At 39.7% G+C, this 25,690-nt stretch overlaps 1 protein-coding gene across 1 annotated transcript in view; it reads left to right on the top strand.

Annotated features, from left to right (window-relative positions):
* The window catches only part of LOC111875062 (zwei Ig domain protein zig-8), a 271,936-nt gene that overhangs the window by 240,476 nt on the left and 5,770 nt on the right, over positions 1-25,690 (top strand). The window contains exon 3 of the mRNA XM_023871103.2: positions 5,552-5,878. Within this exon, the coding sequence (XP_023726871.2) occupies positions 5,552-5,878 (327 nt within the window). The remainder of the gene's footprint in view (positions 1-5,551; positions 5,879-25,690) is intronic.

Below are 25,690 nucleotides of genomic sequence, written 5' to 3' on the forward strand. Positions count from 1 at the left end.
TACTGGGGTTTATCTCTGGATAACAGCCAGCTTAATCGCAGTTCTAGGTTGTTGCTGAGTAAATTGTAATCTGCCTTTGTAGAGTCTCATAGTAGTTATATCCACCAATGTGCATTCGTCCACAACACTACAACTGAATTGCGAGCTTCTTTGTAACCAGAGAAAATCTTGCTTTCTCTGGGAATTGTACTCTAGATGGGGAACCAATATGAATGTCACTGATAAATTCCGACATTCGGTTTAATACTCTTTTCAGATAATAGCTTAGAAATTATGGTCTTTGGGAAAATACCATAAAATTAAATATGGTAATCGAAGGACTAAGTTTTATATTTATTCGCATTACCTACTCATCGCATTACCTACTCAACGCAAAAGAATAAACATTAAATATATAAACATTGCCGAATATTGCTAAAACAATTAAGTGTACCAAATTTTACCAACAGCCATATGTTATATAAAGTCATTTGTTAATGATAAAAGTGATCGTATTCCAGGAAAGGTTCTAATATTTACTTCCATTTCGCCAAACCCATGGATCAAACTGAGCAAGCCTATCTTATATTAATAATCTGATGAAGTGGACTTTAGAGAAATTAAAAAAAAAAACACGACGCTCCATATTTGCCAATCTACTGAGATATCTGTAAATGGAGCTGCACAAGGTGGCGCCATAGCTCAAGCGGTTAGTCCCTGGCTTCCCACCGCGGCGGCCAGGGTTCGATCCCGGGTCTCGTCAAGTGGGATTTTTGGTGGACAAAGTGGCGCTGGGGCGGGTTTTCTACGAGTACATCGGTTTCCCCTGCCAGTCTTTATTCCACAAAATTCTCCATCATCATAGTCACCCGGGGAAGGCTACAGTAGGCCAATCAGTGGCCGCCGTGCCGAGTGGGCCCAGTTGGACTACACCTCCCCCCCCCCTAAGCAAATTAAAAAAGTGGAGCTGCACAAAGTAAATCCATTCCTTATGATACTCGTCAAGGACCCAGGAAGCAGGCAGAGGTGTTGGAGAAGAGCTCTTTTGCTAGACTATTTAACTTGTTTAATAGCCGATTAAACGAAATATGGCTGCTCTAACTACACGTACATAACAATTCAATCATACAACTAAATCGTGCGTAAATTTCGCAAAGTGTAAGTAACAATAAATTATTTTGTTCCGAAAATTTACGTTTGTAGAAACATAAAAATAATTCTTATCCCAAATAATACGTGAAAGTATAGCTACAAGTAATTCAATATCTTTATTCACTACACACATTCGCGGTATCTCTTTAAAATAGAATTATTCTCTTTAATTTAAAGATATAATTTAAATTTTAAATGTACTTACTCTTCACTTCACAAGAAGAAATTTCTAAATTCTGAAAACTTGTATTGAACAGCATTTACCTTCATTTCTCTTTAACAAAATTTTATAATTGAGGAATATAAATTGCTGTTGACCTCAGCAGGAAGAGAAGCAAAAGACCGCCATTAGTCACTTCCTCTACACTGCCGATTCACGTGTCTTGCTGTAAGGCTGTTCACACTACCAAAGTTTCCCCTGCGTATTTCATTAAATAAACATTTCGAGCAGAAGATGTAGATCATAATCAATTCCGTATTTACATCATATAGAAATATTTTGCACAAAAATTCCTTTCTGAGAAACTCGATGATGTTCGTTTTGAGATTCTTCTATAGTTTATATTTAACCAATATAAACCAGATTTTATATTTCAGCTTCCCTTTGCATTTAGGTATTATTCTTATTATTAAAGCACCCGTCAGTAATGTAATAATATTTTTTCTTGCTCCTTTTTTCGAGTAGACTCGAAGCAGTATGATTCCTATTTATGTATTTCCATATTTGCTTTTTTAATTACATTGTTGCACTGTTTTAGTGTTAATTTTATTTCTTTTTGGTAATGTTGTGTTGGATTATTTTAATTGTTATGAACTGATTATCTTGTAAAAATGTTTCCATTTTTTGTTTGTATTCATCTTTTGTGAGTATTATTAATGTTTTTCCTTTGTCTGCCTTCGTTATTATGAGTTCGTTTGTTCTCATTTTCTGCTTTATATGATTTATGATTTTCCATTCACTTTTGTTTCTTGTTTTCCTCATTTGTTGTGCTATTACGTTGGCCAATATTTTTTTTAGGTTTCTTGCGACTGCATGTCTATCGCGTTTAACTGATTTATTGCTATTTCTACTTCTAGAGCTAGGGTTTCAATCCATTTTTTTGTATTTATGATGTAAATTATATTTTAAACCTTTGTTTAATAGCTCCATTTCTTCATTGGTAAATTGTACGTTTGTAGGATTTACTATATGATTATAATTTATATTAGTGTGGGAGCTGTTTTTATTTATTATTATTATTATTATTATTGGAGGGGGTGGGTTTCCCCATGCACCGCGACTAACAGTCTATTGTACGCCCCCCTTTGATATTCTACCAGTCACCATACCCTGCCGGTACTGGTACTCACTATCAGCCCCGTTCAACCTCTAGGCTGGCAACGGTAAACAATACTTCCCCATCTACCGGAGGCACTGGAAACTACTTGGGCGGAAACTTTGCCTAATTTTGCTCAGAGGTCTCCTAGAGACATGAGGATCTTTTACGTGCCGTAAATCTACGATACGGGACCCACGGCTTAAAGTCCCTCCCGGAGGACTTGTTCCCTGAAATTTTCCGCCCTTAAAAATTCTAGGTTATGTATCTTGTGTTGTTTTTGGGTGTATTTTTATCATTTCTTTTTGCATTATTGACAGGTGTTTGATAATAAGGATATTGTAAACCAAAATTTAATTGGTTCTGAAATGTTTCGCACAGACCTGCAATACTAAATATCGTCTTAAATCGACTTATAAATGAAATAATATTTATTGTGTTGTTCTGTTACAAATATTCTTCCGCCTCGCTCACCGTAACCCGTGGTTATTACGAATCTGAAATACTCACAGAAAGTACAGTACATACAGACTTAAGTCAACAGGTTACATCCAGCTACAACTGTATATTATCTACATATTTATTTTACAAAAATAAAATATGCATTTTACTGAAATGTCTTTCCCAAGTTTCTGTAAATTTGTGGAAGTAATCTCCCAGTCTTCAGACAAATTAAAAAAAATGAAATATGCGAAAAGATATACAAGAGCTCTAGATTGGGACATTCTGTATAATGAAGAAAGCAGTCTTCTGGGATTTGGCACCGTGTATATGTTGTGTTAACCGACGTTTCGGAGGAACGTATCGCCTCCATCTTCAGGGTAGAAGAAAAAGTATAAGAAATCTGCAAGCGAAGAGACGTGAGAACCGGTAAACTTCGGTTAACACCACATATACACGGTGCCAAATCCCAGAAGATTGCTTTCTTCATAGTCACCGCCGTGAAAGCCTCAAATCTTACATACTGTATAATACTCATAAGAAAAGTAAACTAAAAATCTAGTTCCCTTGGAAACCATTTCCATCTCCCTGCAGTAAGCATGGGATGCCTCGCATCACCAAATCCATCTCACATCCCAGCACGGTACAATTAATACGAACCCGAATATTATGTACTCCTAGTCTGCTGATGATTAGTTGTTCCATGATTTTGACGTATGTCAGAATGTATTTATGTGAATATTTTTCCTGCCTTTTGATGGAATTGTGCCAACAAGTTGCAACGAAAGCAAAATAAATTACATTTCTGTTACATCATCTGCAGTTTGGGATAGGAATGATGGATGATTGGCTGGCACGCATACCCACCTCGTTTGATTAGGTTCTGGATCACCTGACACTTGTTCAGACTCCCTTGTGCTTTATACTGTTGTTACAAACTGCTCATTAAATATCCAAGTTAAGTGGGTCCCTTGTCACCACAGCATAACACGTCCTCCGGTTGCAAATGTTAGAGACGTCCTTTAGGTATGAAGGACGGCTGGTAACATATTGAACTAGTAGAAGTACCCGTTGTTTGCCCTGAATATGATTCCTTTATTTGTGAGTATCATAATACATAGCAACAAAAACTTTATAGAAGAAGTAACACTCAGATACTGCATTCAGTGTTCATTTCAATATGGTTTAAATTCCGTAAAACATGGCAGAGCGGAATTTCATTCATGGGAAAATGCTTCTCATCGGTAGTATAAGAATCAGGAGAAATGAATATTTATTCATGTAAATAGAACATGATTTAGAATGAGGTTTCCAATGGTATCCAGAAAATATTTCTACATCGCTTTTAACACCATACAGTTTGGCAAGTTTACGGAGTAAATTTCGAGTTATCTTCGATATTCCCTAAGGAACCTGCGTAGCGTGGTCGGTATAGCGACTGGCTATGGGCTGCACAACCGAGGAGTCGGAGTTCGAGTCCCAGCGTGGCCAAAAATGTTCTCTTCTCCACGTCGTCCACAGCAGCTCTGGGGTCCACCCAACCGAGAGCTCTTTACCCGGGAATTAAGCGGCCGGGGAGTGAAGCTAACCACTCACCTCCAGCAGGTGCCGAGGTCAAGAAAACGTGGATCTGTACGTTTTATACAGTTTAGAATCTAAGATCATTTCTGCCAGCAGCGCTTGTTTCATCACCTGTGTCAAAAATCTTCGTGATTTCCTGCATGTGGACTTACTTTCTTTCGGCTGCTAGAACCGTTTTACCTTCGGAAACTTCAAATGTGATAAAGCTATTCGGTTTCTCGGTATGTTGGCTCTGAGAGACCCATAAAATTTTAAATTGTCGTGATGTTACTTTTTACATTTCTGTCTAATGTTTTACAGAATTAAAATGAAGCGTCATTCATCATTTTGAACAATATATTCGCAGAGTTTCTGTTTCAATGGACTAGAATATCTGGATGTTATCACACAGTAAAGAGAGAAAAAGAAAGCGCAAGTGGAAAAATGTGTAAGGTCATTTGGGAGTTTTCGAGCATGAACACAATTGTTAATAAACGATATTTCAATTCAATGTTGTTAGCGATGATAAAGTCTGAGTGTGTTAAAGTTATATATTGTACAGAGTCTTAAAACTATATAGCCGAGTGTTCGCATGGCTCCAGAGAAAAAGATTGAATTGTCTGATAAAAATCCTACACCTCACGATATATGGACTGAATCGTATTTCTGTGTTTACATTAAAGCTTCTTTTGTTTGCATCGTTGATAATGAAAAATAAACTTTGTTCTAAGAGAACTGAATAAGGTAAGTTAGGGTGAACTAGATCTGTGGGCGAATAGGACTGTTTTTAAGAGAACCTCCCTCTCAGTTTTAGTAGTAGTGGTGCTGTGATCGCTACAGCCCTTTCCAGTGTTCCTTTTGACCACAGATAGTGTGTTTGAAGGAAAGATATTCCCTGCATAGAAGAGGGTGTTTGAGTGATACATTTTTGCTCTGAAGCTGGTGTTTTAATATAAGCTTTAAAATATTTAGTTTTAAATATTTTTATGTGATAACATTGCAGTTTAGGCAGACATATTGTTCTGAATTACAATTTCATATTGTCCTTAGTGAGGTTAAAGAACACTGCACTGTTCAGACGATCTGTATTTATGTGTTTTCAGAGGCGAAAGCCAGAATCATGGGACCAGCTGACCTCTACGTGAAGACCGGGAGTTCTGTGACTCTGACTTGCGTGATAAGCCAGGGACCTCACGACCTAGGGACAGTGTTCTGGTATCGCGGCGCAGCCATCATCCACCAGCCCTTGGCTCTCACGGAACAGACGGCCTCCTCTCAGCCACAGCCACGAGTTCGTATTGATACAGAGTGGACAGACCAACTGACGTCACGACTTCACATCTCCAAAGCACGACCTTCAGATTCTGGCAACTATACATGCATCCCTACTATTGCGGATCCCACCAGCGTTAACGTACATGTCATCAATGGTAAGTTATACGTGGTATATGCATATAGTAGGATTAAGGGAGAACGGAACAAGTTTGGCAGATAGTGCTCCGATAGAGAAAGCACATGACTGAGAGTGACTGTTCGTTTACGTCAATCACAGCGGTGTTCCAATATTTATTTGAAGTGCATTTATAGCATAAAAACTTAACTCGTCTTCCAAAAACTCTATTTTTTCTTTAAGTTATAATATTACCAATTTTGCTCAGTACCCAAGGGTAAATTCGGCAATTAAAACAATTTGACATATCACATATTTAACTACTATAAGATGTTTCTAAATTATTCTCAAAGTACTTGTCCTCATTTTTCGTTTAAAAACATTAGCCATTTTCTGATTCTTTCAAAATACCAGTAATTGTGGAGAATTTTAAATGAATAATAATTAGTTTTATCACATAAATACAAAATATGCTAATTATAATTTTGTCTGTACTTTTGTGTGGGTGCTAAAATTGGTCTTTGACACTAAGTGAAGAGCATAGAATAAAGGTAACTTGGAACAGGATGCTGAGAACAATGTATGGACCCAGGAGGAATGAAACGGTAGGAGGCTGGATACAGCTGCATGTTAAGAAACTGAATAACGAGTTCTCTTCGCCAGATATGATTAGAATAAGCAAGTCATGGAGGATTCGATAGGCAGAGGAAGTAGCGCGAATTGGAGATCAGACAATTACATACAGCTATTCGGTGGGAAAACACAAAAGAAAGAAAAACTTTGACGGCCCAGACGTAAATGGAAGGATGATTTTTAAATGGATCTTAAACAAATAGTATGGTGAGTATGGACGGGATTCAACTGTCTCGGGTTACAGAACAGTAGCGAGCTGATGTGAATAGTAACGAAACATCATTTGCTCTGGAATTCTGAGAATGTCTTGATTGGTTGAGCGACTGACGGCTTCTCAAGAAGGGTAGTTAGATTATAAGTTAGTCAGTACAGAGCTTAATATTTTACCAAAAAAGACACTCTAGTTCGGAAAGTGGTTTGGCATTTCTTCATATAGAGTCTAATAATGAAAAAGTGAGAGAATTCTTGGACGTGAAGTTAATTCTGCTATTGAGGAACAGAAAATATCAGTCGGAGGAAAGTTCGACTGTTTTGACGAACTTTCCCTAAATTAATAACAAACTAAAACACTCAGTACAGGCTAGAAGCCCGTAGAAAAAGCTCGTGGCAAGAAAGACTTTCGGTCCCACAGTTTAGCTGTACTGACCTTTATTTTCAAAACATTTACACTACGTGTCACAGTTATGTGTAGGAAATATCAGTTACATTAAAAAAGAATAATTCCATCTCAGCATGAGAAATAACTGATCACAGCGTGCTTACTCTCCCAGATGGTTGCAGACAAGTTCTCTCAACTGTTCAGTCTCCTCTCTTATCCTTTAGCCGTTTAAAACATAATAGCTCTACATACCAGCTCCTTTAATATTCAGGAACTTTGCGTTTAGTCCACAGATCGCACTTGTATTTCGTGCGATTCTCAGAAAAAACACCTGTAATTTCCCTAATCATTAATCGGTTGGTCTTTGACATGAACATACAGTGTTTTCTGTGATGTAAGAACTGAATCTCTAAACAATTGACTAATTTTAGGCTTCGGAGGTTTCAGTGTTAGTACTTAGTGTAACGACCGCGGTTTTATTCCCGACAGAATCAAGGCTTTTTCTCTCCGACAGAATGTGCATCTAATCCAATATATATGGAATGCTTTCCTCACTCTGGATGCGGGGCCGTAGGGTTAATATAACCACAAACTTTTATTAACTCCAAGCTCTAAAATGTATGGAGCTCTGTGTCACTTTATTTGTATCCCGTAATGTTGAGTTGCATGCACAAGTGGACAACCCTTTCAGATGACAAGCTTTCATAGTTTCAAGTAATGCTCTAATGTAAACACAATGTTCTTAAAAATGTTTTAACGTGAGAAGAGCTATAGTAACAAATTTCAATAATATACTTACCTTCATATGGGGGCACGCAGTCGCGTAGTTGGTTGAAGCACTATGCTACTAGCCGGAAGGTCGTGAGTTCAAGTCCCGATGAAGTCATTGGATTTTTTTTTCAATTGACCTAATCCTTCCGGCCGTACTATGGCCCTGGGGTCCACTCGGCCTCTAACAGAAATAAGTACCAGGAGTATTCTTGGAATATTCTTGGGGGCAAAGGCCGGCCGGCGCGTAGGGCTGATAATCTTGCCGCCATCTATGAGTCGATTGTCTAGAAAATGTGGGAACCTCAACATCTCACAACAGTATGGGTCTCCACGGTCTGTTACAGGGATAACTTTACTTACTTATTTTACTTACCTCCCGATACTTACTGCTCTGTTGTTTGTACATGAGCAAACGGAGTTTCAGTAGTTACAGGCTGGAAGATATGCTTAAACCTACATTGCAGTAACCTATACCGTACCTCAAAATATTAGAATCGTTTCGCTTAATGATATATGCCTCATATTTTTTCTGTCAAATTTAGTTTCCCAGGACAAATGTAGTTGTTAAAGACACGGCAATTTTGTACCGGTACAGAAAATAATTCCCAAATCATATTATGGTCCAAAATCAATAATGATATCAAAAATTCCCTCTGCTGGTATCTAAAACCGGCTTTATACTCCAAAATATGTAATTCCCCATAACCACTGCCGGTGCTTCGTAACTCCAGCTGTGGTCACCTCAAACACTGCAGTAACCATACTGATAAATGGAACAGTGTCCCTTCGAAATTCCAGCAGATCTCATGCTGGATCTTTAATAGTTTCGGAGATGAAGCCTAGGGAAAAAGGACAGGATGTCTCTGGTGTAAGATAATCTTTTATAATTTTTACAAAAAGCAAAAATCTTGGTCACAGTTTATTTGTTGTGGCATTCCATTGTTCGAAATATTTGCCGAAAAATTTTCCTAAACACGCGTGTTCATACCGACATTATAATACCACGCTAATTTTTACTACATGGCGCATTACGTTAAGATGTGGTATTTATATTTACATTCAAGAAAGAGACCTCCTCCATGGTCAAGTGGTAAGAGTTCCTGACTACAGATCTATAGGTCCCATGATCGATTCCCGGCACTACCAGATTCTCTGGGAAGTAGTGAGTTTCGAACGGGGTCCACTCATACTCGTGAGGATAACTGAGGAGTTATTTTAAGGAAATAATTGCTCCGATCTGGAAAACCGAGATTAGGGCCGTGGGGATCCGTTGCGCTGACCACATGACACCCTCTATCCACAAAAGTTGACATTAACTTCGCCGACAAGGGGCAGTAGGTTGGTCCGGACTGCAGGCCATGGAGTTCAAGAAAGAGAAATACCCCTTCTTCGCCGTGCTTAACATTGCTTTCCCTTGTCAATACGTGGTAACTAAAACGGTGAAATAGGAAAAACACTAAAATAAAAAAGATAAAATTATTCTCATAATGAAAATGTAAGAATCTTAATGAGGATTCGAAATGCATCCAGAAACTCCATCAAAATATTTGCAGATCGCTCTAGCAGCCGTGGTTATATTACCTATAGGAAAAGGTGCGGAGCAAATTGCATAATAGCTTAAGGTGCTCTCTATTACATCTGAAGTAGGAAGTGGATATAAACAGACAGAACATTTACCTTTTTAGCCTCTACCACCCTTAAAGGAGGTAGTAATGTCTCTCAGACTACTAAGCTGTTATGTGTATGTATCCCTTTAAACTTGTAAATCATGAGGCCAGTTTTCCCGGAATTGTGTACGGACGTTGTGCCGTTAGAGGTCACCCAGTTTCGTACTTTCTCATCGCCTGCAGTTGCTAATTACATAACGGGACATAAACGTTTGAGGTGGGAGAGAGAGTTAATCTTGAGTAAAACTCTGAAATTATTCCCATGACTTCGAAACAACCACGCTACATTTTAAGACCGAGCCTCATAAAAAACACAAAATGAGGGGAACACCAAACGCCAGTTTCGGAGAAATTATGTGATAAAATTCCAAGACCCATGGTTTTACAATTTCTAGGAATTGGTTTCTCTTCCAATCTCCCCCTGATGACCTCGATGTTTACGGTTTATAAACTCTGACTAAAACTACTGCTGTCGTAGAGGGAAAGAGTAAAAGTAAAAAAGTAAAGCTATCCCTTTACCAGGCCGTGAAGACCCATAGGGTTGTGAGACGTTGAGGGTCCCACATTATCTAGACAATCGGCTCAAAAAATGGCGGTAAGGTTGTCAGCCTTACGCGCCGGCCGCGCTTTACTCCACAGGAAAATTATTTAATTAATTCCTGGTACTCATTTCTGTGAGAGGCTGAGTAAACCCCAGGAGAGAGACTAGATCTATCAAGGAGCTTCAGTACTGTACTTTAGCATCCTGTTGCAAATCTTTAATTAAACGTCTGTGTATCCATAGTCCGACCCCCTCTGTAGTCTAGTGGTCAGACTTCCTGGCTACAGATCCAGAGGTCACAGGTTCGATTCCCGGCGCTACCAGATTTTCTGAGAAGTAATTGACCTTGAACGGGGTTCACTTATTCTCGTGAGGATAATTGAGGAGCTATTTGAATGGAAACATAGCGGCTTCGGTCTAGAAAACCGAGATTATCAGCAGTGGGGATCCGTTGCGCTGACCACGTGAGACCTTCTATCCGCAAAAGTCAGCACTAATTTCGCCAACAAGCGGCGGTCTTTAGGGTCGGTATAGTTCGCTTGCGAACTAAAGGCACAGTGTTTGTTTTTATTTATTTTTTTGTAACCAGAGTCCGTCAAAAATGCAACGATTGCTTATTCACCATTCAACACTTAACACATGTCTCGGCCTTAGATGGCCATCTTCAGGTGTCTAATGCTTCAGTAGAATGGATTCATACTTTTATCTCATAGCATAAACCTGCCCATCTTCCGAAATGCTGTGCTTAGAATCAGGAAGGAGACGTTGAAGAATGTCCAGCATATGCCTATAAAACATCACACAATTTTAGTCTTAAAATAATGTTATTTTAAAATCCCATTTATGTTTTCCATCACAGTATGAAGGCGTATAAAACCTCTACGAGCCTAAAATCTCAACGCCTGTTTGAACTGACTGATTAGCTTCACTCTCCGGCAGCTCATCTCTCGTACCGATACTAGGTGCGTCCCACAGTAGGTGTGTGCGAGGTCAAGAAGATAGTAAATCTCGGATGCGCGGACAGTTTTGCCTAGGGGTACGGTATAGCAGCAATATCTTATTGTCCTGTCCAACTGATGGAAAATATAGATAATATTTCCGAAAGATAGAAGTCTTTATGTAAACCAAGAAATCCTGAAATATTGATGCGACAGGTAGGATAATACTTTTTATTGCACCCAGTTTCATGACGATAGGTTCAAGAAATAAATTAATATTAAAGTGTTTACCTCAATAATTTGATAGGCTGCAATGTTGCCGTTACCGATTGAAGGAATCTATGAAGTACCCATTGAGATGGCCTTGGACAACATGTTACACAGACCATTTTTCATGAAGATCGGTTGAGGTATTCAAGTATTATTAAGCTTATTACCTGATCAACATGCGAGGCTGCAGTGTTGGTATTACTGAAACGAGAGATTTATGAATTATGCTGTTGAGATGGCCTTAGGTAACATGACACACATACTAAGTTTTATGAGGATCGGTAAAGCCATTCTAGGGTTGTTAAGAGAGATATACATACAAACACACATATACTGTGTATAGGCAGCGGGATGTTCTTACAAGCCAACATTTTTTAATACGGAAAATGTTCTAAAAATTGAATGTTGTACAAAGTCTACAAACACTCTTGAAAAAGTGTCATACTGGCGTCAGTAAGTTTTAAGTAAGAAAAATCCCTACCAAGAATCTAATTCCAGCCGTAACGAGTCACTTAGCGGACTAGGCTATGTTTCTGCTTGGTGATCTTTTGAACTTCCTTTCTCATGCAGCTGAGCCCTTCCTGAGAAGCCGCCAATTGTGCAGCTACTTAAGAGTTTCCCAGTATTTCATGGAACCCGAAAGTTCATTACCGTGTTCATAAGAGCCCTCCAGCGGTCCCTATCCTGAGCCAGATCAATCCAATCCATACCATCCCATTCTATACCTCCGAGATCCATTTTAATAATACCCACCCAACTGCGCCTTGATCTTCCCAGTGATCTCCTCCCTTCTTCTTTCCCATCAATATCCTATATGCATTCCTCTTCACCCCAATTCGCGCTACATGCCCTGTCCATCTCATCCTCCTTGACTTAATCATTCTAATTATACTTGGAGAAGAGTACAAGTTATGAAGCTCCTTATTATGCAGATTTCTCCAACCTCCTGTCACTTCATCTCTCTTCGGTCCAAATATTCTCAACACCCTGTTCTCGAACACCCTCAGTATGTTCCTCCCTTAATGTCAGTGACCAAGTTTCAAACCCATACAGAACCACACGCAAAATTATAGTTCTATATATTCCAATTTGTATGTTTTTGGACAGCAGACGAGAAGACAGAAGCTTCTGATTCGCTGTTTATTCTGAGAATCACACTGTCACGTATATTAGTGACTGTCCTTCAAAGGGTTAGGCACAAGGGTGTATTTACGCTTAAATATTCTTTAGTAAGTAGATGCATTGTGTTTAACTACAACTTTTCGTTTACGATATAGTTCTTATCTGTTCTTTTAAGTGTTTCTTGCAAACCACGCTGCTGTGATGCCTCCGTAAATCAATGTGATATCTCGATTTAGCAGGAGCGCCGTAGTGCGGCGGCAACATCTCCGACACATGTATGCTGCGTGTAGTCTAAACAGAATGTGTAAGGCGAAAACAAATATTCAAAGACATTTCTGGAATTAGCTGATTTAACACATTGAAGCTTTATTTTTCTTTTCCTTGGCTCTATAGCCCCAGTGGGCCTAGGCCTGCCTCCATGAACTTCTCCGTTCACTTCGGTTTTTCTAGATCTTACACATTCTGTAGGATGCCTCGGGCGGGCGATCAGCTCGTCGCAAGGCCTCTACCTGTACACAAACACAGAAAAACGCACACAAACATCCATGCCCTGAGTAGGATTCGAACCCACGATTCCGGCTTCCGAGCGAACTAAGACAGTGCGTGCCTTAGACCGCTCAGCTACCGTGACCGGCTGAAGCTTTAATACCATTGTAAAAATATGTCAAAATTAAATTCCTTTGTAAGAGAAAAAAATTTCGTCTCCAATGCAGAGACAAACCGGTGAATACTGTGTAAGGTACTTACTTACTTACTCATGGAGCTGAGCCCTTCTGGAGGAGCCGCCAATTCTGCAGCTACTCAAGAATTTCCCAGCATTTTATGGAACCCGAAGGTTCATCACCGTGTTCACAAGAGCCCTCCACTGGTCGCTATCCTGAGCCAGATTTATCCAATCCATACCATTCCATCCTATCTCTCTAAGATCCATTATAACATTGTCCACCTACTTACGCCTTGGTCTTCCCAGTGGTCTCTTTCCTTCTGGCTTTGTCACCAATATCCTACACGCATTCCTCGTCTCTCCCATTCGTGCTACATGCCCTGCCCACCTCATCCTCCTTGACTTGCTCATTCTAATTATACTTGGAGAAGAGTACAAGTTATGAAGCTCCTCATTATGCAGTTATCGCCAACCTCCTGTCACTTCATCTCTCTTCGGTCCAAATATTCTCAACACCCTGTTCTCAAACACCCTCAGTCTGTGTACAAATCCATTTATGCAGACTCCTTAATGCTAAGAACCCTGCAGGTATCACGGAGACCGTATCTTGTCTGAATTCGTTGTTGATATATGAAAGAACAACTCATTTGAAGCTGCCTTTCATTCTGGGAGCCGAAACATACGAAAAACTACTATTGTATTCTTTTCATTTAACGAAGCAGGCCCACTGGCCTGTTTCTATTTCAGAATTAGGCCGATCTGACACACAGTTTCAACACAGAATTAAAAATACGGAGCAAAATTTTCGGATTATGCTAAAGCAGTAGGAACTGAGATTCTGATTTATGTTTGTGGGCCACGGCGTCCCGTCTCCCCCCCCCCTCTGGAAACTTTCTGCTGATGTGCGAGGTATCGGAAATAAATGTGATTTAGGACGAAATTGTATACTAACCCTCCTTTCCTCTTCCCACCCTTAACTGAACCCACTGAAACCCAAGTCAATAAATCAAGAGTTTCTGCAATGCAGGGCTACCTTCTAAACAGGGGCCATGCTCGTAAGGATATTATATTAATAATCACTTTGTATGTATGAAGGTTGGAACATTTTGCTTTCGTGGTACATCGAAATAATAGGCATCTGCATCAAGGTGCATTTGGGGTGAAAATTCGATCATATCTTAACATAGATCCTGTTCAAATTGCTTTTCTATTATGACAATTGGGATAAATTCAACAGAAATATTCCCCTGAGAAAACTATTTCTCTACATATGCAAAATATTTCTTTCGTAGAAACAACGTTCGTCAAGAAAATTGGCCTCTGTAACTGGAAAATTTTTTTCAAAGACACATGTGTTCGTACAAAAGCATTATAACTTAGAAGAAGAGTACGGCATTAAATGGCGCTGCTGTCTACAGGTACGTATTGAAATTTGTCTGCAGAAACAGACTCAAGCATAACTTCCACTGCTGCTGATTCCGGTCGTGTTCTGCCATTATTGGAACTGAAGTGGGGCTTTAATTTCTTCTTCGCATTTCAAACATACATAAATAATAAAGTTTCAGAGATATCGGGGAAAGGATCCCATTGTTCCATAAAAGAAACCGCTAAAAATGTTCGTATGAGCTGATTGTCCGGCCTAGAGTGGTCTTGCTAAATCGTTCGCAGCTGACGAATGCAGATAGTAGTTTCCTCCAGCAAAAGGCATTGTCTGTGTTGTTGTACTGAGAAAGATTCAGTTATTCTAGTACAAATAAATTACTATGTAAGATTTGAGGTTTTCACGGCAGTAACTATGAAGAATGCTGTCTTCTGGGATGTAGCGCCCTGCAGACATTGTCTAAAGAGACGTTTCGGAGGAACGTATCGCCTCCTTCAGGTTATAAAATCCGAGAGCGAGGAACCAACGTGAGCACGTGGCTTCGTCGATTTACAAAATATCTAAACGGCGCCACATTCCAGAAGACGGCATTCTTCAAATAAGTTACTGTCAAGAATATGGAAAACAAGCCCTTGGAAGACAGTCCATCAAGCGATGGTTGGAACAGTTTCAAGAGACATCTTTTGTGGTGCATCAGAAGGGAGCAGGCAGGCCTTCAGCAGATGTTGACATAGCTGAGATAGTTCTAGAAACTTTTCAGCGCAGCCCTTCGCGCTAGCAGAGAACTGCAAGTTCCCCGTTCCGCTCTGCAAAAGATTCTGCACTGTTAGTTGAAGCCGCGCGCAAAGAAGTTCAGATCGTGGAAGCACTTGAACCTGATGACTGGTGTCATACAATAGAAAGGAATCTGCTATGGACATGCTAGACCGCAGTGACAAAGACAGTGGCTTCCTAGACAGAGTAATTTTTAGTTATGAGTCAACATATCACGTGTTTGGTGAAGTAAACAGACACAACTTCAGAATTTCGGTTTCAGAGTCCCCACATGCATTTCGTGAATAAGAAAGTGATAGCCCCAGATTGAATGTGTGATGGGCCCTTATTTCGATAGAAGACAGTGAACAGTATAAATTATACAGATATTCTTGAGTTATAATATTATATTTAAGCATCCTGTTGCACTTTATACGATGTATGATATAACTCCGTCCTAAGTGCAAAATGTATTTAGAGGTCTTTCATTTTGTTCTTCTTTATACACTACATGTTTCAGCCCCAAACGGCCATCATCAGGTGTATACACCCAAGTATCTGTTACACTGCATTTATTTATAAAATTTAAAATTTAAAAACATAGGTCTTCCTGATTAGCACTTATAAATTTTCGGTTCTAATTTTAAATGCATTTATTAATTAATATTATTTATAATATTATATTTATTAATAAATTAATTTTAAAGCATTTAAAATTAGAACCGAAGATTTTATAGTGCTAATCAGAAAGACCTATGTTTTTAAATTTTAAATGTTATAAATAAGTGCAGTGTAACAGATACGTGAGTGTATACACCTGATGATGGCCGTTTGGGGCCGAAACATGTAGTGTATAAAGAAGAACAAAACGAAAGACCTGTAAATATAGTTTGCACTTAGGACGGAGTTATATCATACATTCTTGAGTTATTTTGGAGTCCCGAACATAGCACACCTTCAGCAAAGGTTTTCTTTAAAAAAGATGGCCTCCCTCCAGGTTGGGACCTTACAGTGAAAGAGAGTCGTAATAAAACTGACTACTAAATTACACAGTAATAGACTAAAATGTGTTAGCCTTTTATACATAAGGATCTTATTGGCCAAAATTCTATTTGATGTCGTGGTGCCACACAATAATCTCTTTATGCATTAATACTTGTCAAGCAACAAATAGCAGTGAATATATATCATAATTTTGCATTAAAGAAATCGGTTAAGTTTACCTAGCATGCAGACCAAGGCCTGAACAGCAGAAAGAATTTTGAACGAAAGGATTTTATATAAAATACTATTGTAACAACCATCGAGAATTCGGCGGGGAATCTGATAATTTGTTACATGAGCTTTCGTATTATCGACGTCCTTTTTTCTCCTTTCATTCCATCCAGGTCCCCCGTGATACTGTGAATTAGAGACACCAGACAGAATAGACACGATACATTGAAACAAAAGACTTCTCTCTCTTTCGTGACCTACTATATAACTTACTTTCATGCAACCTGTCACTGTACAATTCATTGTTATGACCTTTCACTCTTATATTATACTGTCAAGTATCTAGGTAACGCGACAAGAAATTAATGGGTTCCGGATTAGATGAAGTGATTTATTGGGTAAGTTGATTACAGTTACAATTACTCAAAAATTAAATTTTCCATACAGTGCAACCCGAATAGTCTGTCGTCTTCTGGTTCTTAGCTGAGTCTTCTGTCCAGGACCTGATCGTCTGGTGTAGTCTGTCTTCTCGGTCTCAGCTCCCAGCTCTGCTGGTTTCCTCTCGTCTCTGATTTCTGTGTCTGACTTCTCGCTTCTAGCTCCTAGCTTCTCAACTGGCCTCCTTTTATCCCCACTAGGTGGCTGGGATACGAGATACCTCCATGAACCCTTCTGTTTTTCATTTCCATGCTAACACTCTGCCTACATTTGCGTTGTCGCGTGAACGCGTTTACAATTTTCACCCAGACAACGATACATTCATTGCTCCCTGATGTAGAAGAAACATGATTACCGAGCCGTTGACTGGCAATGGACTCCCGCTGTCTCCTATATTACGTCTTTTAGACGACACGTCACATTATTTCTATGTTAATAGTAGGAAAAAATATGACAATTCTTACATTCAGTGATTCCGTATTGAGGGGGTGGGTTTCCCCATGCACCGCGATTGATAGTCTATTGTACATCCCCCTTTTAATTTATACTGTCTCCATCCCCTACCGATACTGGTGCTCGCTATCAGCCCCTTTCTGCCAGCAAGGTTTCTACCCTCTACTTGGCAGTGGTATCTATTTAGTCCCTTTCTGTCAGCGAGGTCGTCCCTTGTCTGGCAGTGGTACCTAATACTTCCCCATCTATCGGAGGCATTGGAAACTATTTGGGCGGGCAACTTTTGGCCTAATTTAGCTCAGAGATCTCCTAGAGACATGAGGTTCTTTTACGTGCCTTGAATCTACGGCACGGGACCCACGACTTAAAGTCCCTCCCGGAGGACTTGTTCCCTGAATTTTTCCGCCCTTAAAAATTCCACGACCTCCGCCAGGTTTGAATCCGCGTACCTTGAGTCATGAGGTGGGAACGTCACCCCTAGACTACGGAGGCCGCTTCTTACATTTATTTTTTTGTTAACTCTGTCGAGGCTATGGAAGTATTTATTTCCCTACTTTCTGTATGGAATTCCCGGAACGGTACGTGGAAATAAGGACCGTCACCTTCCAAATCCTTACACGTTCAATGTTCATGGTAACATTCCTACACGCGCTTTGAGAGTGCGCCACTTAGAACTCGACTTAAACTGCAACAGTACATGCAAGCTTACGGGTGATATCAACATAAGAAGACAACTAAATTATTTGTTAGTGTCTGTTAATTTTGTGCAGGAACTTGCAAGGCAGTTCAGAACATATGACGAAAACATCCACACAAGTGTCCTCCTGGTATTGTGTGCTTCGTGCCAAGTTGCGAACTGTTTATGCGACAATGCTGGCAATGTGTTTTATTTCTTTCAGGCTGCGTGAGTTACTCCAGCAGACTTTATCGTTGAGCAATCCTCACACAAAAATTCGAGTGCTGTCGGGTCAGGAGACAGAGACCTGCTGTCGCCGAAGAAAGCTTTCAGTAAAGCAATTACGTTCACAATATGGGCATTTGCCCTACTGTGCTGAAATCATCGATCCCTCTAAATTTTATAGGGAAATTTTCCGTTGATATTCCGCATTAGGTGTCTCCTGAAGAATATACGTCCCCGCAATTCTCATTCGGAAAATTGCGCAACGAATTCAGAGGAACTGTGATTCTCACAGCTGTGACCCTAAAGAATTCTGTCTTCTGGGATATAGCGCCTAAGGGAGTTCTGCTTGCTGCCTGCTTCATACTGGTTTCTTGCTTAATTTACTAGTAGACCTAGTATATATAGGTGAAATGTTCCTCCGAAACGCCTGCTAGATTTTTCCGGACTATACGGGGTTACATCCCAGAAGATGGAACATTTCAAAGAATACAGAGGAGTTCCATGCACTACATGCGGGTTTTCAGCACTCCACAATCTACTGTATTGGTTCTAATACAACTTTTCAAGTGGAGCCTCTCTTCATTGGAACAAAAGAGATTGCCCAACACATGATCACCTTCAGGCAAAACTCGAAGAAGTCGATGGTAATGTTGTTACCAGTTCTTGTCTCGCTAGGTACTCTCTGTTAGGGTAAGGACTGTTGAATTTCTTCAGGAAGAGCAGAAAAAAATTCAGCATGAAAAACTGTTCGACAATGGACACAGTTACGTTCGTAGAAGCAGTATGTTCGCAGCGACAGCAGGAGCCTAGCAACCAGGGTGACATTGACTCAGGCATCATCAGTAGAAGTTCAAGAAGTCATTACACATGTGGAGCCTCTTCTGAATTCATTTAAGTGCAGTAGTACATGATACCGCTATCTGTGAGCCGATTGTCTAGAAAATGTGAGAACCTCAACATCTCACAACCCTATGGGCCTTCACGGCCGGTTACAGGGATACCTTTACTTTTACTTTACTTAGTAGACGATTCTTTATTGGTAGCATTTTAAATATTGCACTCTGCTTAACCACTGCAGTGGAAACAGAGTCACCACGTAATCCAGCAAACCATGAACACCTGTGTCTGCGCACAACAGTTCCGGAAACGCTAGGTATGCGTCACTCCTGGAAAGATATTTGGACAGACTGGGGTCAAGTTAAACTGGGTTTGTTAGGCTGTGGGATGTGTTAATGCACCCTACAGGCCTAGCAATTGTGGCGTTCCGCGTCCAATGCTGCAAGGTAAGCAGCATCTGTGAACTCTCGGGGATCCACAACCGCAACAAAAGGCAAATGGGTAGTTCTGAAACTAATGGCCTAAACAGCTGTAGCGTCAGTATTCAACAAACACCCTGAATGCGTCGACCGTGGGTACTAATCATAAACACAGACATTTCAAGCTATTGACCCTAAAGCAACCAACGAACATTAAATCCATGCAACTATTCAACATTGTCGGCAACATAAAAATAACAGTTTAGTTTTCATTACTACAGACAAAGCTGATCATAGTGGACTCGCTCTCTGAGGCATGAAATATCTTTGCCCGCACCAACGCCGGGATCGTGGGTTCGAATCCCACTCAGGTAATTGATGTTTAATTTGTGTGTGTGCATTCTTCTGTGTTTGTGTACAGGTAGAGGCCTTGCGACGAGCTGATCACTCACCCAAGGAGTCCTACCGAATGTGTAAGATCTAGAAAAACCTAAGTGAACCGAGAAGTTCATGGAGGTAGGCCTAGGCCTACTGGGGCTGTAGTGCCAAGGGAAAAAATGTCGTTTGGCGTACCACCCTACACGTGACAGTAATTAGTTAGTTAGGTAGTTAGTTAAACAGTATGACCTAAATTTCACTTTTTGTGCTAAAAGAAACAAACAGTTCAGCATATCCTCCGGCACTCACCAGCAGAAGCGGAAATGTATTCGACAATGGATAGAAAAATCTAAAAGGTTAGAAAGTAGGTTGTGTCTGTCGAAGTGAATTTCTGGTTCCCTAAGCTCTGGAGGTGCGCACTCCCTCACACTCGACTGTCATAATGTCCTCTACAAAGCCTTGGCAATGCATGAGAAAGCTGTAGGCGACTTTGTAATATGCCATGTTGTTGGGACTGGGCAGAGAGGCTTGTGTGTGTGTGTGTGTCTGTGTGCTACACTCCCTACTGACAGGTTCTCACACGTAAAGATCACTCCCGAACGCCTATTCAATAGAATGTCGAGGAGGTCAGCGTAAAACTGGAAGAACCGAACTGGCTTTGTGTTATCTGGGTTTGTTCTGACGAGAGTGGAAGAGCACAGAAGCTTGTCTTGCAGTCCTCTTCTTTCAAAAGAGGAGTTACTCTCTAAGCCATAGACCTTTTTCTCTCTCCTCCCGGGGCTCAAACACCGGCAAACCGGAATTTCATTAAATGACATCCTACAGACTGCGCGTTAGAACTTTTTCTTTTTGTTGTCTCCTTTAGCATAATTCTAAATTGAATAATAAAAGTTAACGTATTGAAAATAAATATTTTGTTAGTTAAGGGATAACGTATTTTTACTTCTGCAGATTAAAGATTTATAACTATAAATATCGACCTCCTCTGTCATCTAGTGGTCACAGTTCCTGGCTACAGTTCCAGAGGTCCCGGGTTCGATTCGCGGATCTATCAGATTTTCTGAGAAGTAGTGGGTCTGGAACGGGGTCCACTCAGCCTCGTGAGGATAATTGAGAAGCTGTTTCAATGAAATAACGGCTCCGGTCTAGAAAATCGAGATTAATGGCCGTGGGGATCCGTTGCGCTGACAACGCGACACCCTCTAGCCGCAAAAGTTGACACTAACTTTGCCGACAAGCGGCGGTCGTTCGGTCGGTATAATTTAGTTACGGACTAAAGCCATTGAGTTTGTTTTTTTGTTAACTATAAATATGTCGAGTATTCGCCTCTTTGCAGGCTCTGTTAGCAGAATTCAGTGCGTATGTGTCGGAACAAAATATACCGCTCTCAAACGATCACTTTTCTTGTATACCTTAGGTAAAATAAACCCAATATAACGTCTTTTAACACTTTAAGTTGCCACGTAAATATAAAAGAGGTAACTGTCTTTCCGCACTAAATACAAGAATAACCCACAAGACCAGTACAGTTAATAGCGTGTGAGTGCTCCTTCCGTCTGTTACATTATATTTGGATTTTGAAGAGTGCGATCCTCTATGATGCAATTCCAAGTAGTCCGACAGCATTTCACCAACGTTTAAGAAGGGTTTACTGCCTCTATCTTAAGGGCTCAGAGCGTAAGCTTTGTCTGTGACGTGCTTCTTGCTGGTTACCTGCTTCGCTTACTCTTCGACCCCGAAGATGGAGGAAATATGTTCCTCCGAAATATCGGTTACTTTCTACCAACGAAATTCTACTGCACTACACGGTTTTATACTCCTCGATCACTGCTGTGAGAACATCAGATACAAATATGTTGATATTTGTCCTTCGGAAACTTTGCTGTCTCCTGTTTTTTTCGGGTTCTCTGTTTTCTTTGCTTTCAACGTTGAAGATCTCCTATTCATCTCCCAGCAAGGATTCCACATCCTTTTAACATATTCTTCATTCCTAATTAAATAAAATTGACTTAAGAGAACACATGTTCTGTGTATGTGTTTGTGTTTGTGTGTCGGCTTCAACTTTTGAACCAGTTGTTCGGTTTTCATGAATGTGGTATGGACATAATAACGGCAGAACCACTCCAGTTCCATGCTACTGAATCAGCAATGACAATATGCCGGATGCGAGGACTCTGGTTGTAAGAATTACAATAGCGAAACTTAATTTAGTACCCTGAAATGGTGCATGGCAGTGTTTCTCAACCTTTTGAAGCCCAAGGACCAGTAAAATATCTGAAAAATTATAAGGACCACTAAGTTATATGGGCCTAAATTTTAAAATCTTTTTAAAATATTTAGCACATACTATGCCATTTATAACATAATAAATCTAAAAGCATGTTTTGAATACATAGCAGAAACATGATTAATTAAATTGGAAGTAAATTATTAAAAGTGGATCATCACTGAACGATGTTTTAAACTTTATTGAACAAATAAAAAATATGATATAATTATGTTACTGCTTAGTTTTAATGAGATTGTTGAGCTTATCGTCCCTTACAGGGTTCCTGGATGTCTGCCACAATATTGGTCAACTTCAGACGAAGATTAGCACTCACACTAAGACGATTCTGTAATTTCTTTTCATTTGAAGGAGCGATGAAAATCCCTTCTCGCAAAGCTATGTTGTTGTTGAAAACTGCATGACGATTTTCAATGCTTCGTCATATAATTCGAGAAATTCACTTCTCACTGAAGGCGAGATCCAGAATCGAACCACAACAGGATCACGGAATTGCATTTTAAGCCCAGTTTCACTTGAAAGCTCAACTAATTGTTCCTTTTTCGATCGCGAACTCACAGAAGTTTCTCATGAAAGTTATTCGAAAAAAAAAATTAAGATTTCTGTTTCATTTTCTCGAATGCCTTTATTTTGTCCTAGGCATTAAGAACAGGTGAATAACTTCCCTGAAGGGAGAGATGTAGTTCATTTAATTTAGGAAAAATGCCTGAAAGATAGGATAGTGCTAATAACCATGCTTCGTCAACAAGGAGTGATGCAAAATCATAATTACGTTCATTTATAAACAATAAAACTTCGTACCTCAATTGAAATTATCTTGTTAGTACTTTGCCCCTGGAAAGCCATCGAATTTCAGAATGAAGCAAAAGTTGTGTACATTCACTGCCCATTTTATTGCAGAGTACGGAAAATGACCTGTTATTTAACGGTCGAGCCTTAATAAAATTAAGTAGCTTTACAGCTTTGTCTAGCACAGTTTTAAATTCTGGCAGCATTCCTTTGGAGGTCAAAGCTTCCCTATGTATGAAAAAATGTACCCAGTTCATATCCGGAGCTACTTCCTTGACCTTGGAAACAACCCCACTATGCCTGCCTGTAAGGGCGCGAGCTCCATCCGATCAGAAGCCCAAACATTTTTTCCCAGAAACAACCCCACTATGCCTGCATGTAAGGGCACAAGCTCCATCCGAACAGAAGCCCAATCATTTTTTCCCACTGGATCCCTTTGTCTCTTATATAATTTTTCAGATTGTGAAATATATTTTCTCCAGTTGTTCGGGGTGACAAAGTTCTACACAACAGAATATCGTCATGAATGTCATCTTGCGCATATCTTACGTAGCATGTTAACTGCGCATCATTTGCAACGTTAGTAGTCTGGTCTATTTGTAACGCATAATAAGGGCTTTTCTCAGCTCTTTCGATTAACTGGGATTCTACGTCTCCTGCCATATCGTTAATTCTGCGACCGACACTGTCATTTGAAAAAGGAATCAAATCAATATCTTTTAGTAAATTGTGGCCAGACAGTTTTTACTGCATCTTTCATAGCCGGAAGAAGTAAGTTTTCCCCGATAGAATGGGGTTTCCCTGTTTTGGCTATGCGCAAACTTAAGAGGTAGGGTGCTTCCAGTGCCTTCTTATTAATCGAAACCATGACCGAAACTTTATTTTGACTGTGATTTAATGTTCCTAAGTATCGCTGAATATATTCAATTTGCTTATTTTTCACATCACAATGTTTAGTTTCTGAATGTCTTTTGAGTTTCGTAGGCTTCGTGCGCTCGTTCGGCAGCACTTCATAACACAGAACACATTGAAGTTTCTGTTCACTTTCATCACCAGAGCAAGTAAACCCGAATTCCAAATATAAACTGTCATATTTCTACTGTATTTTTTCTTTGAACTGCTTGCTTCTTCGACTTTAATAATATCACATTTACTCGCCGTTGCAACACGTGTATCACAATTAGGGTTAATATCGCCTATTTCACTTGCCTTTCATTTCAAAGTCCCTGTTCTAAGCCACTTTTCCATTTACTATAGGATTCTGACGATGGTGTATAGCACACAGAGATATTGGGTTTTCGGATTTTATCCATCGTCCTGGTTTTAAGATAACTAAGAAAAACACAACGTTTCGGAGACTGGATCTGTTTCCTTCCTCAGGTGAGGACCCAACAGAATAGGTGTTATCCCTCACCTGAGGACGGAAACAGATCCAGTTTCCGAAACGTCGTGTTTTTCTTAGTTATCTTAAAACCAGGACGATGGATAAAGTCCGAAAACCCAATATCTCTGCACTTTTCCATTATTAAAAATGTTTCCGAAAAATATATAAAGACTGGGGTTGAACTCATGACACACTTTGTCCAGCCATCACTTAGTTCTTATGAAGATATGCTGAGCGTTTGTTGAAGGAGGAAAACTGTCAGTAATAAATAAAAATCAACAACAAGCAAATGGTTGAAATGTGGATAACACATGTTTCCTTCAAATCTAACAAAACAGCAAAGGAAAGTGAGGGCAATAAAACCGTATTGTTGTTCACCGCACCTCTCTTTTTTTATCCGTCTTTATGCAGCTACTAATTATCGGCGCGGTTCCTCCTCTGAAGTTAATGACAATGCAGTCACTCCCTCATACCCTGGAAGTACCGGATTATTGTCTGGTCATTGAAAGGTTCATGGAATTTAGAGAGCTTGTGTTTTTCAGTATCCATTTTATTTCAACAATTTTAGTTGCTTATTTAATTTTAATTTGTTTTGTTTGGATAATTTTTAACTTAATTTAATTTAAGTCTGCTTGCGGACCACCTGTCCCATCATCGCGGACAACAGGTTGAGAAAGGCTGGTGTATGGTAACAGGTCTTCAAAACTTATATAAATCTGGTTTATAAAATATAAGTCCTTGTAGGACGTAAAATAACAAATGTTGGTGGTAAGGAAATTTTGTATGGCTTTCGTTTTAGTAGCGACGGCTAATGAACCATTAGATTTAGACGGGTTAAATGTTATATAGATACAACATAAAGACGCGCAGGTACATGTATAAACGTGTGGGCTAATACTTAGTGTTTGCATGTCAACAGTTACAAATGTGTTGACTATGGGAACCCTGTGGTTTGAGTACAACAGATTTAACGTGAAAAATATTTAAGAAGTTTTAAAGAGAATGAAATAGCAATACCAATATTAATAAATCTATAGATTAGAATTTTATGAAATAGAAAAGTAAGAATTACGAGTTTTACTTTGAACTCCTTGCTCGTCATGTAACTCTGTCTACGTTTTTGACATCGGTTACATTCCGTAGTAATATTGTATTAACATCAATTTATTGAACTCCATTTCACATTGCCGGTCACGGTAGCCGAGCGGTCTAAGGCATGTACTGTCTTCGCTCGCTCTGGAGACGGGATCATGGGTTCGAATCCCACACAAGACCTGGATGTTTGATGTGTGTATGCATGTGTTTATGTTGTCCTGTGTTTAAGTAAGGGCTTTGCGACGAGCTGATCACCCGTCCAAAAAGTTCTACCGTCTGTAAAATTGTTCAGTGAAACTGAGAAATGAGCCCTATACT

The sequence above is a fragment of the Cryptotermes secundus genome, unplaced genomic scaffold, assembly GCF_002891405.2.
Source record: "Cryptotermes secundus unplaced genomic scaffold, Csec_1.0 scaffold2162, whole genome shotgun sequence".
Classification (NCBI taxonomy): domain Eukaryota; kingdom Metazoa; phylum Arthropoda; class Insecta; order Blattodea; family Kalotermitidae; genus Cryptotermes; species Cryptotermes secundus.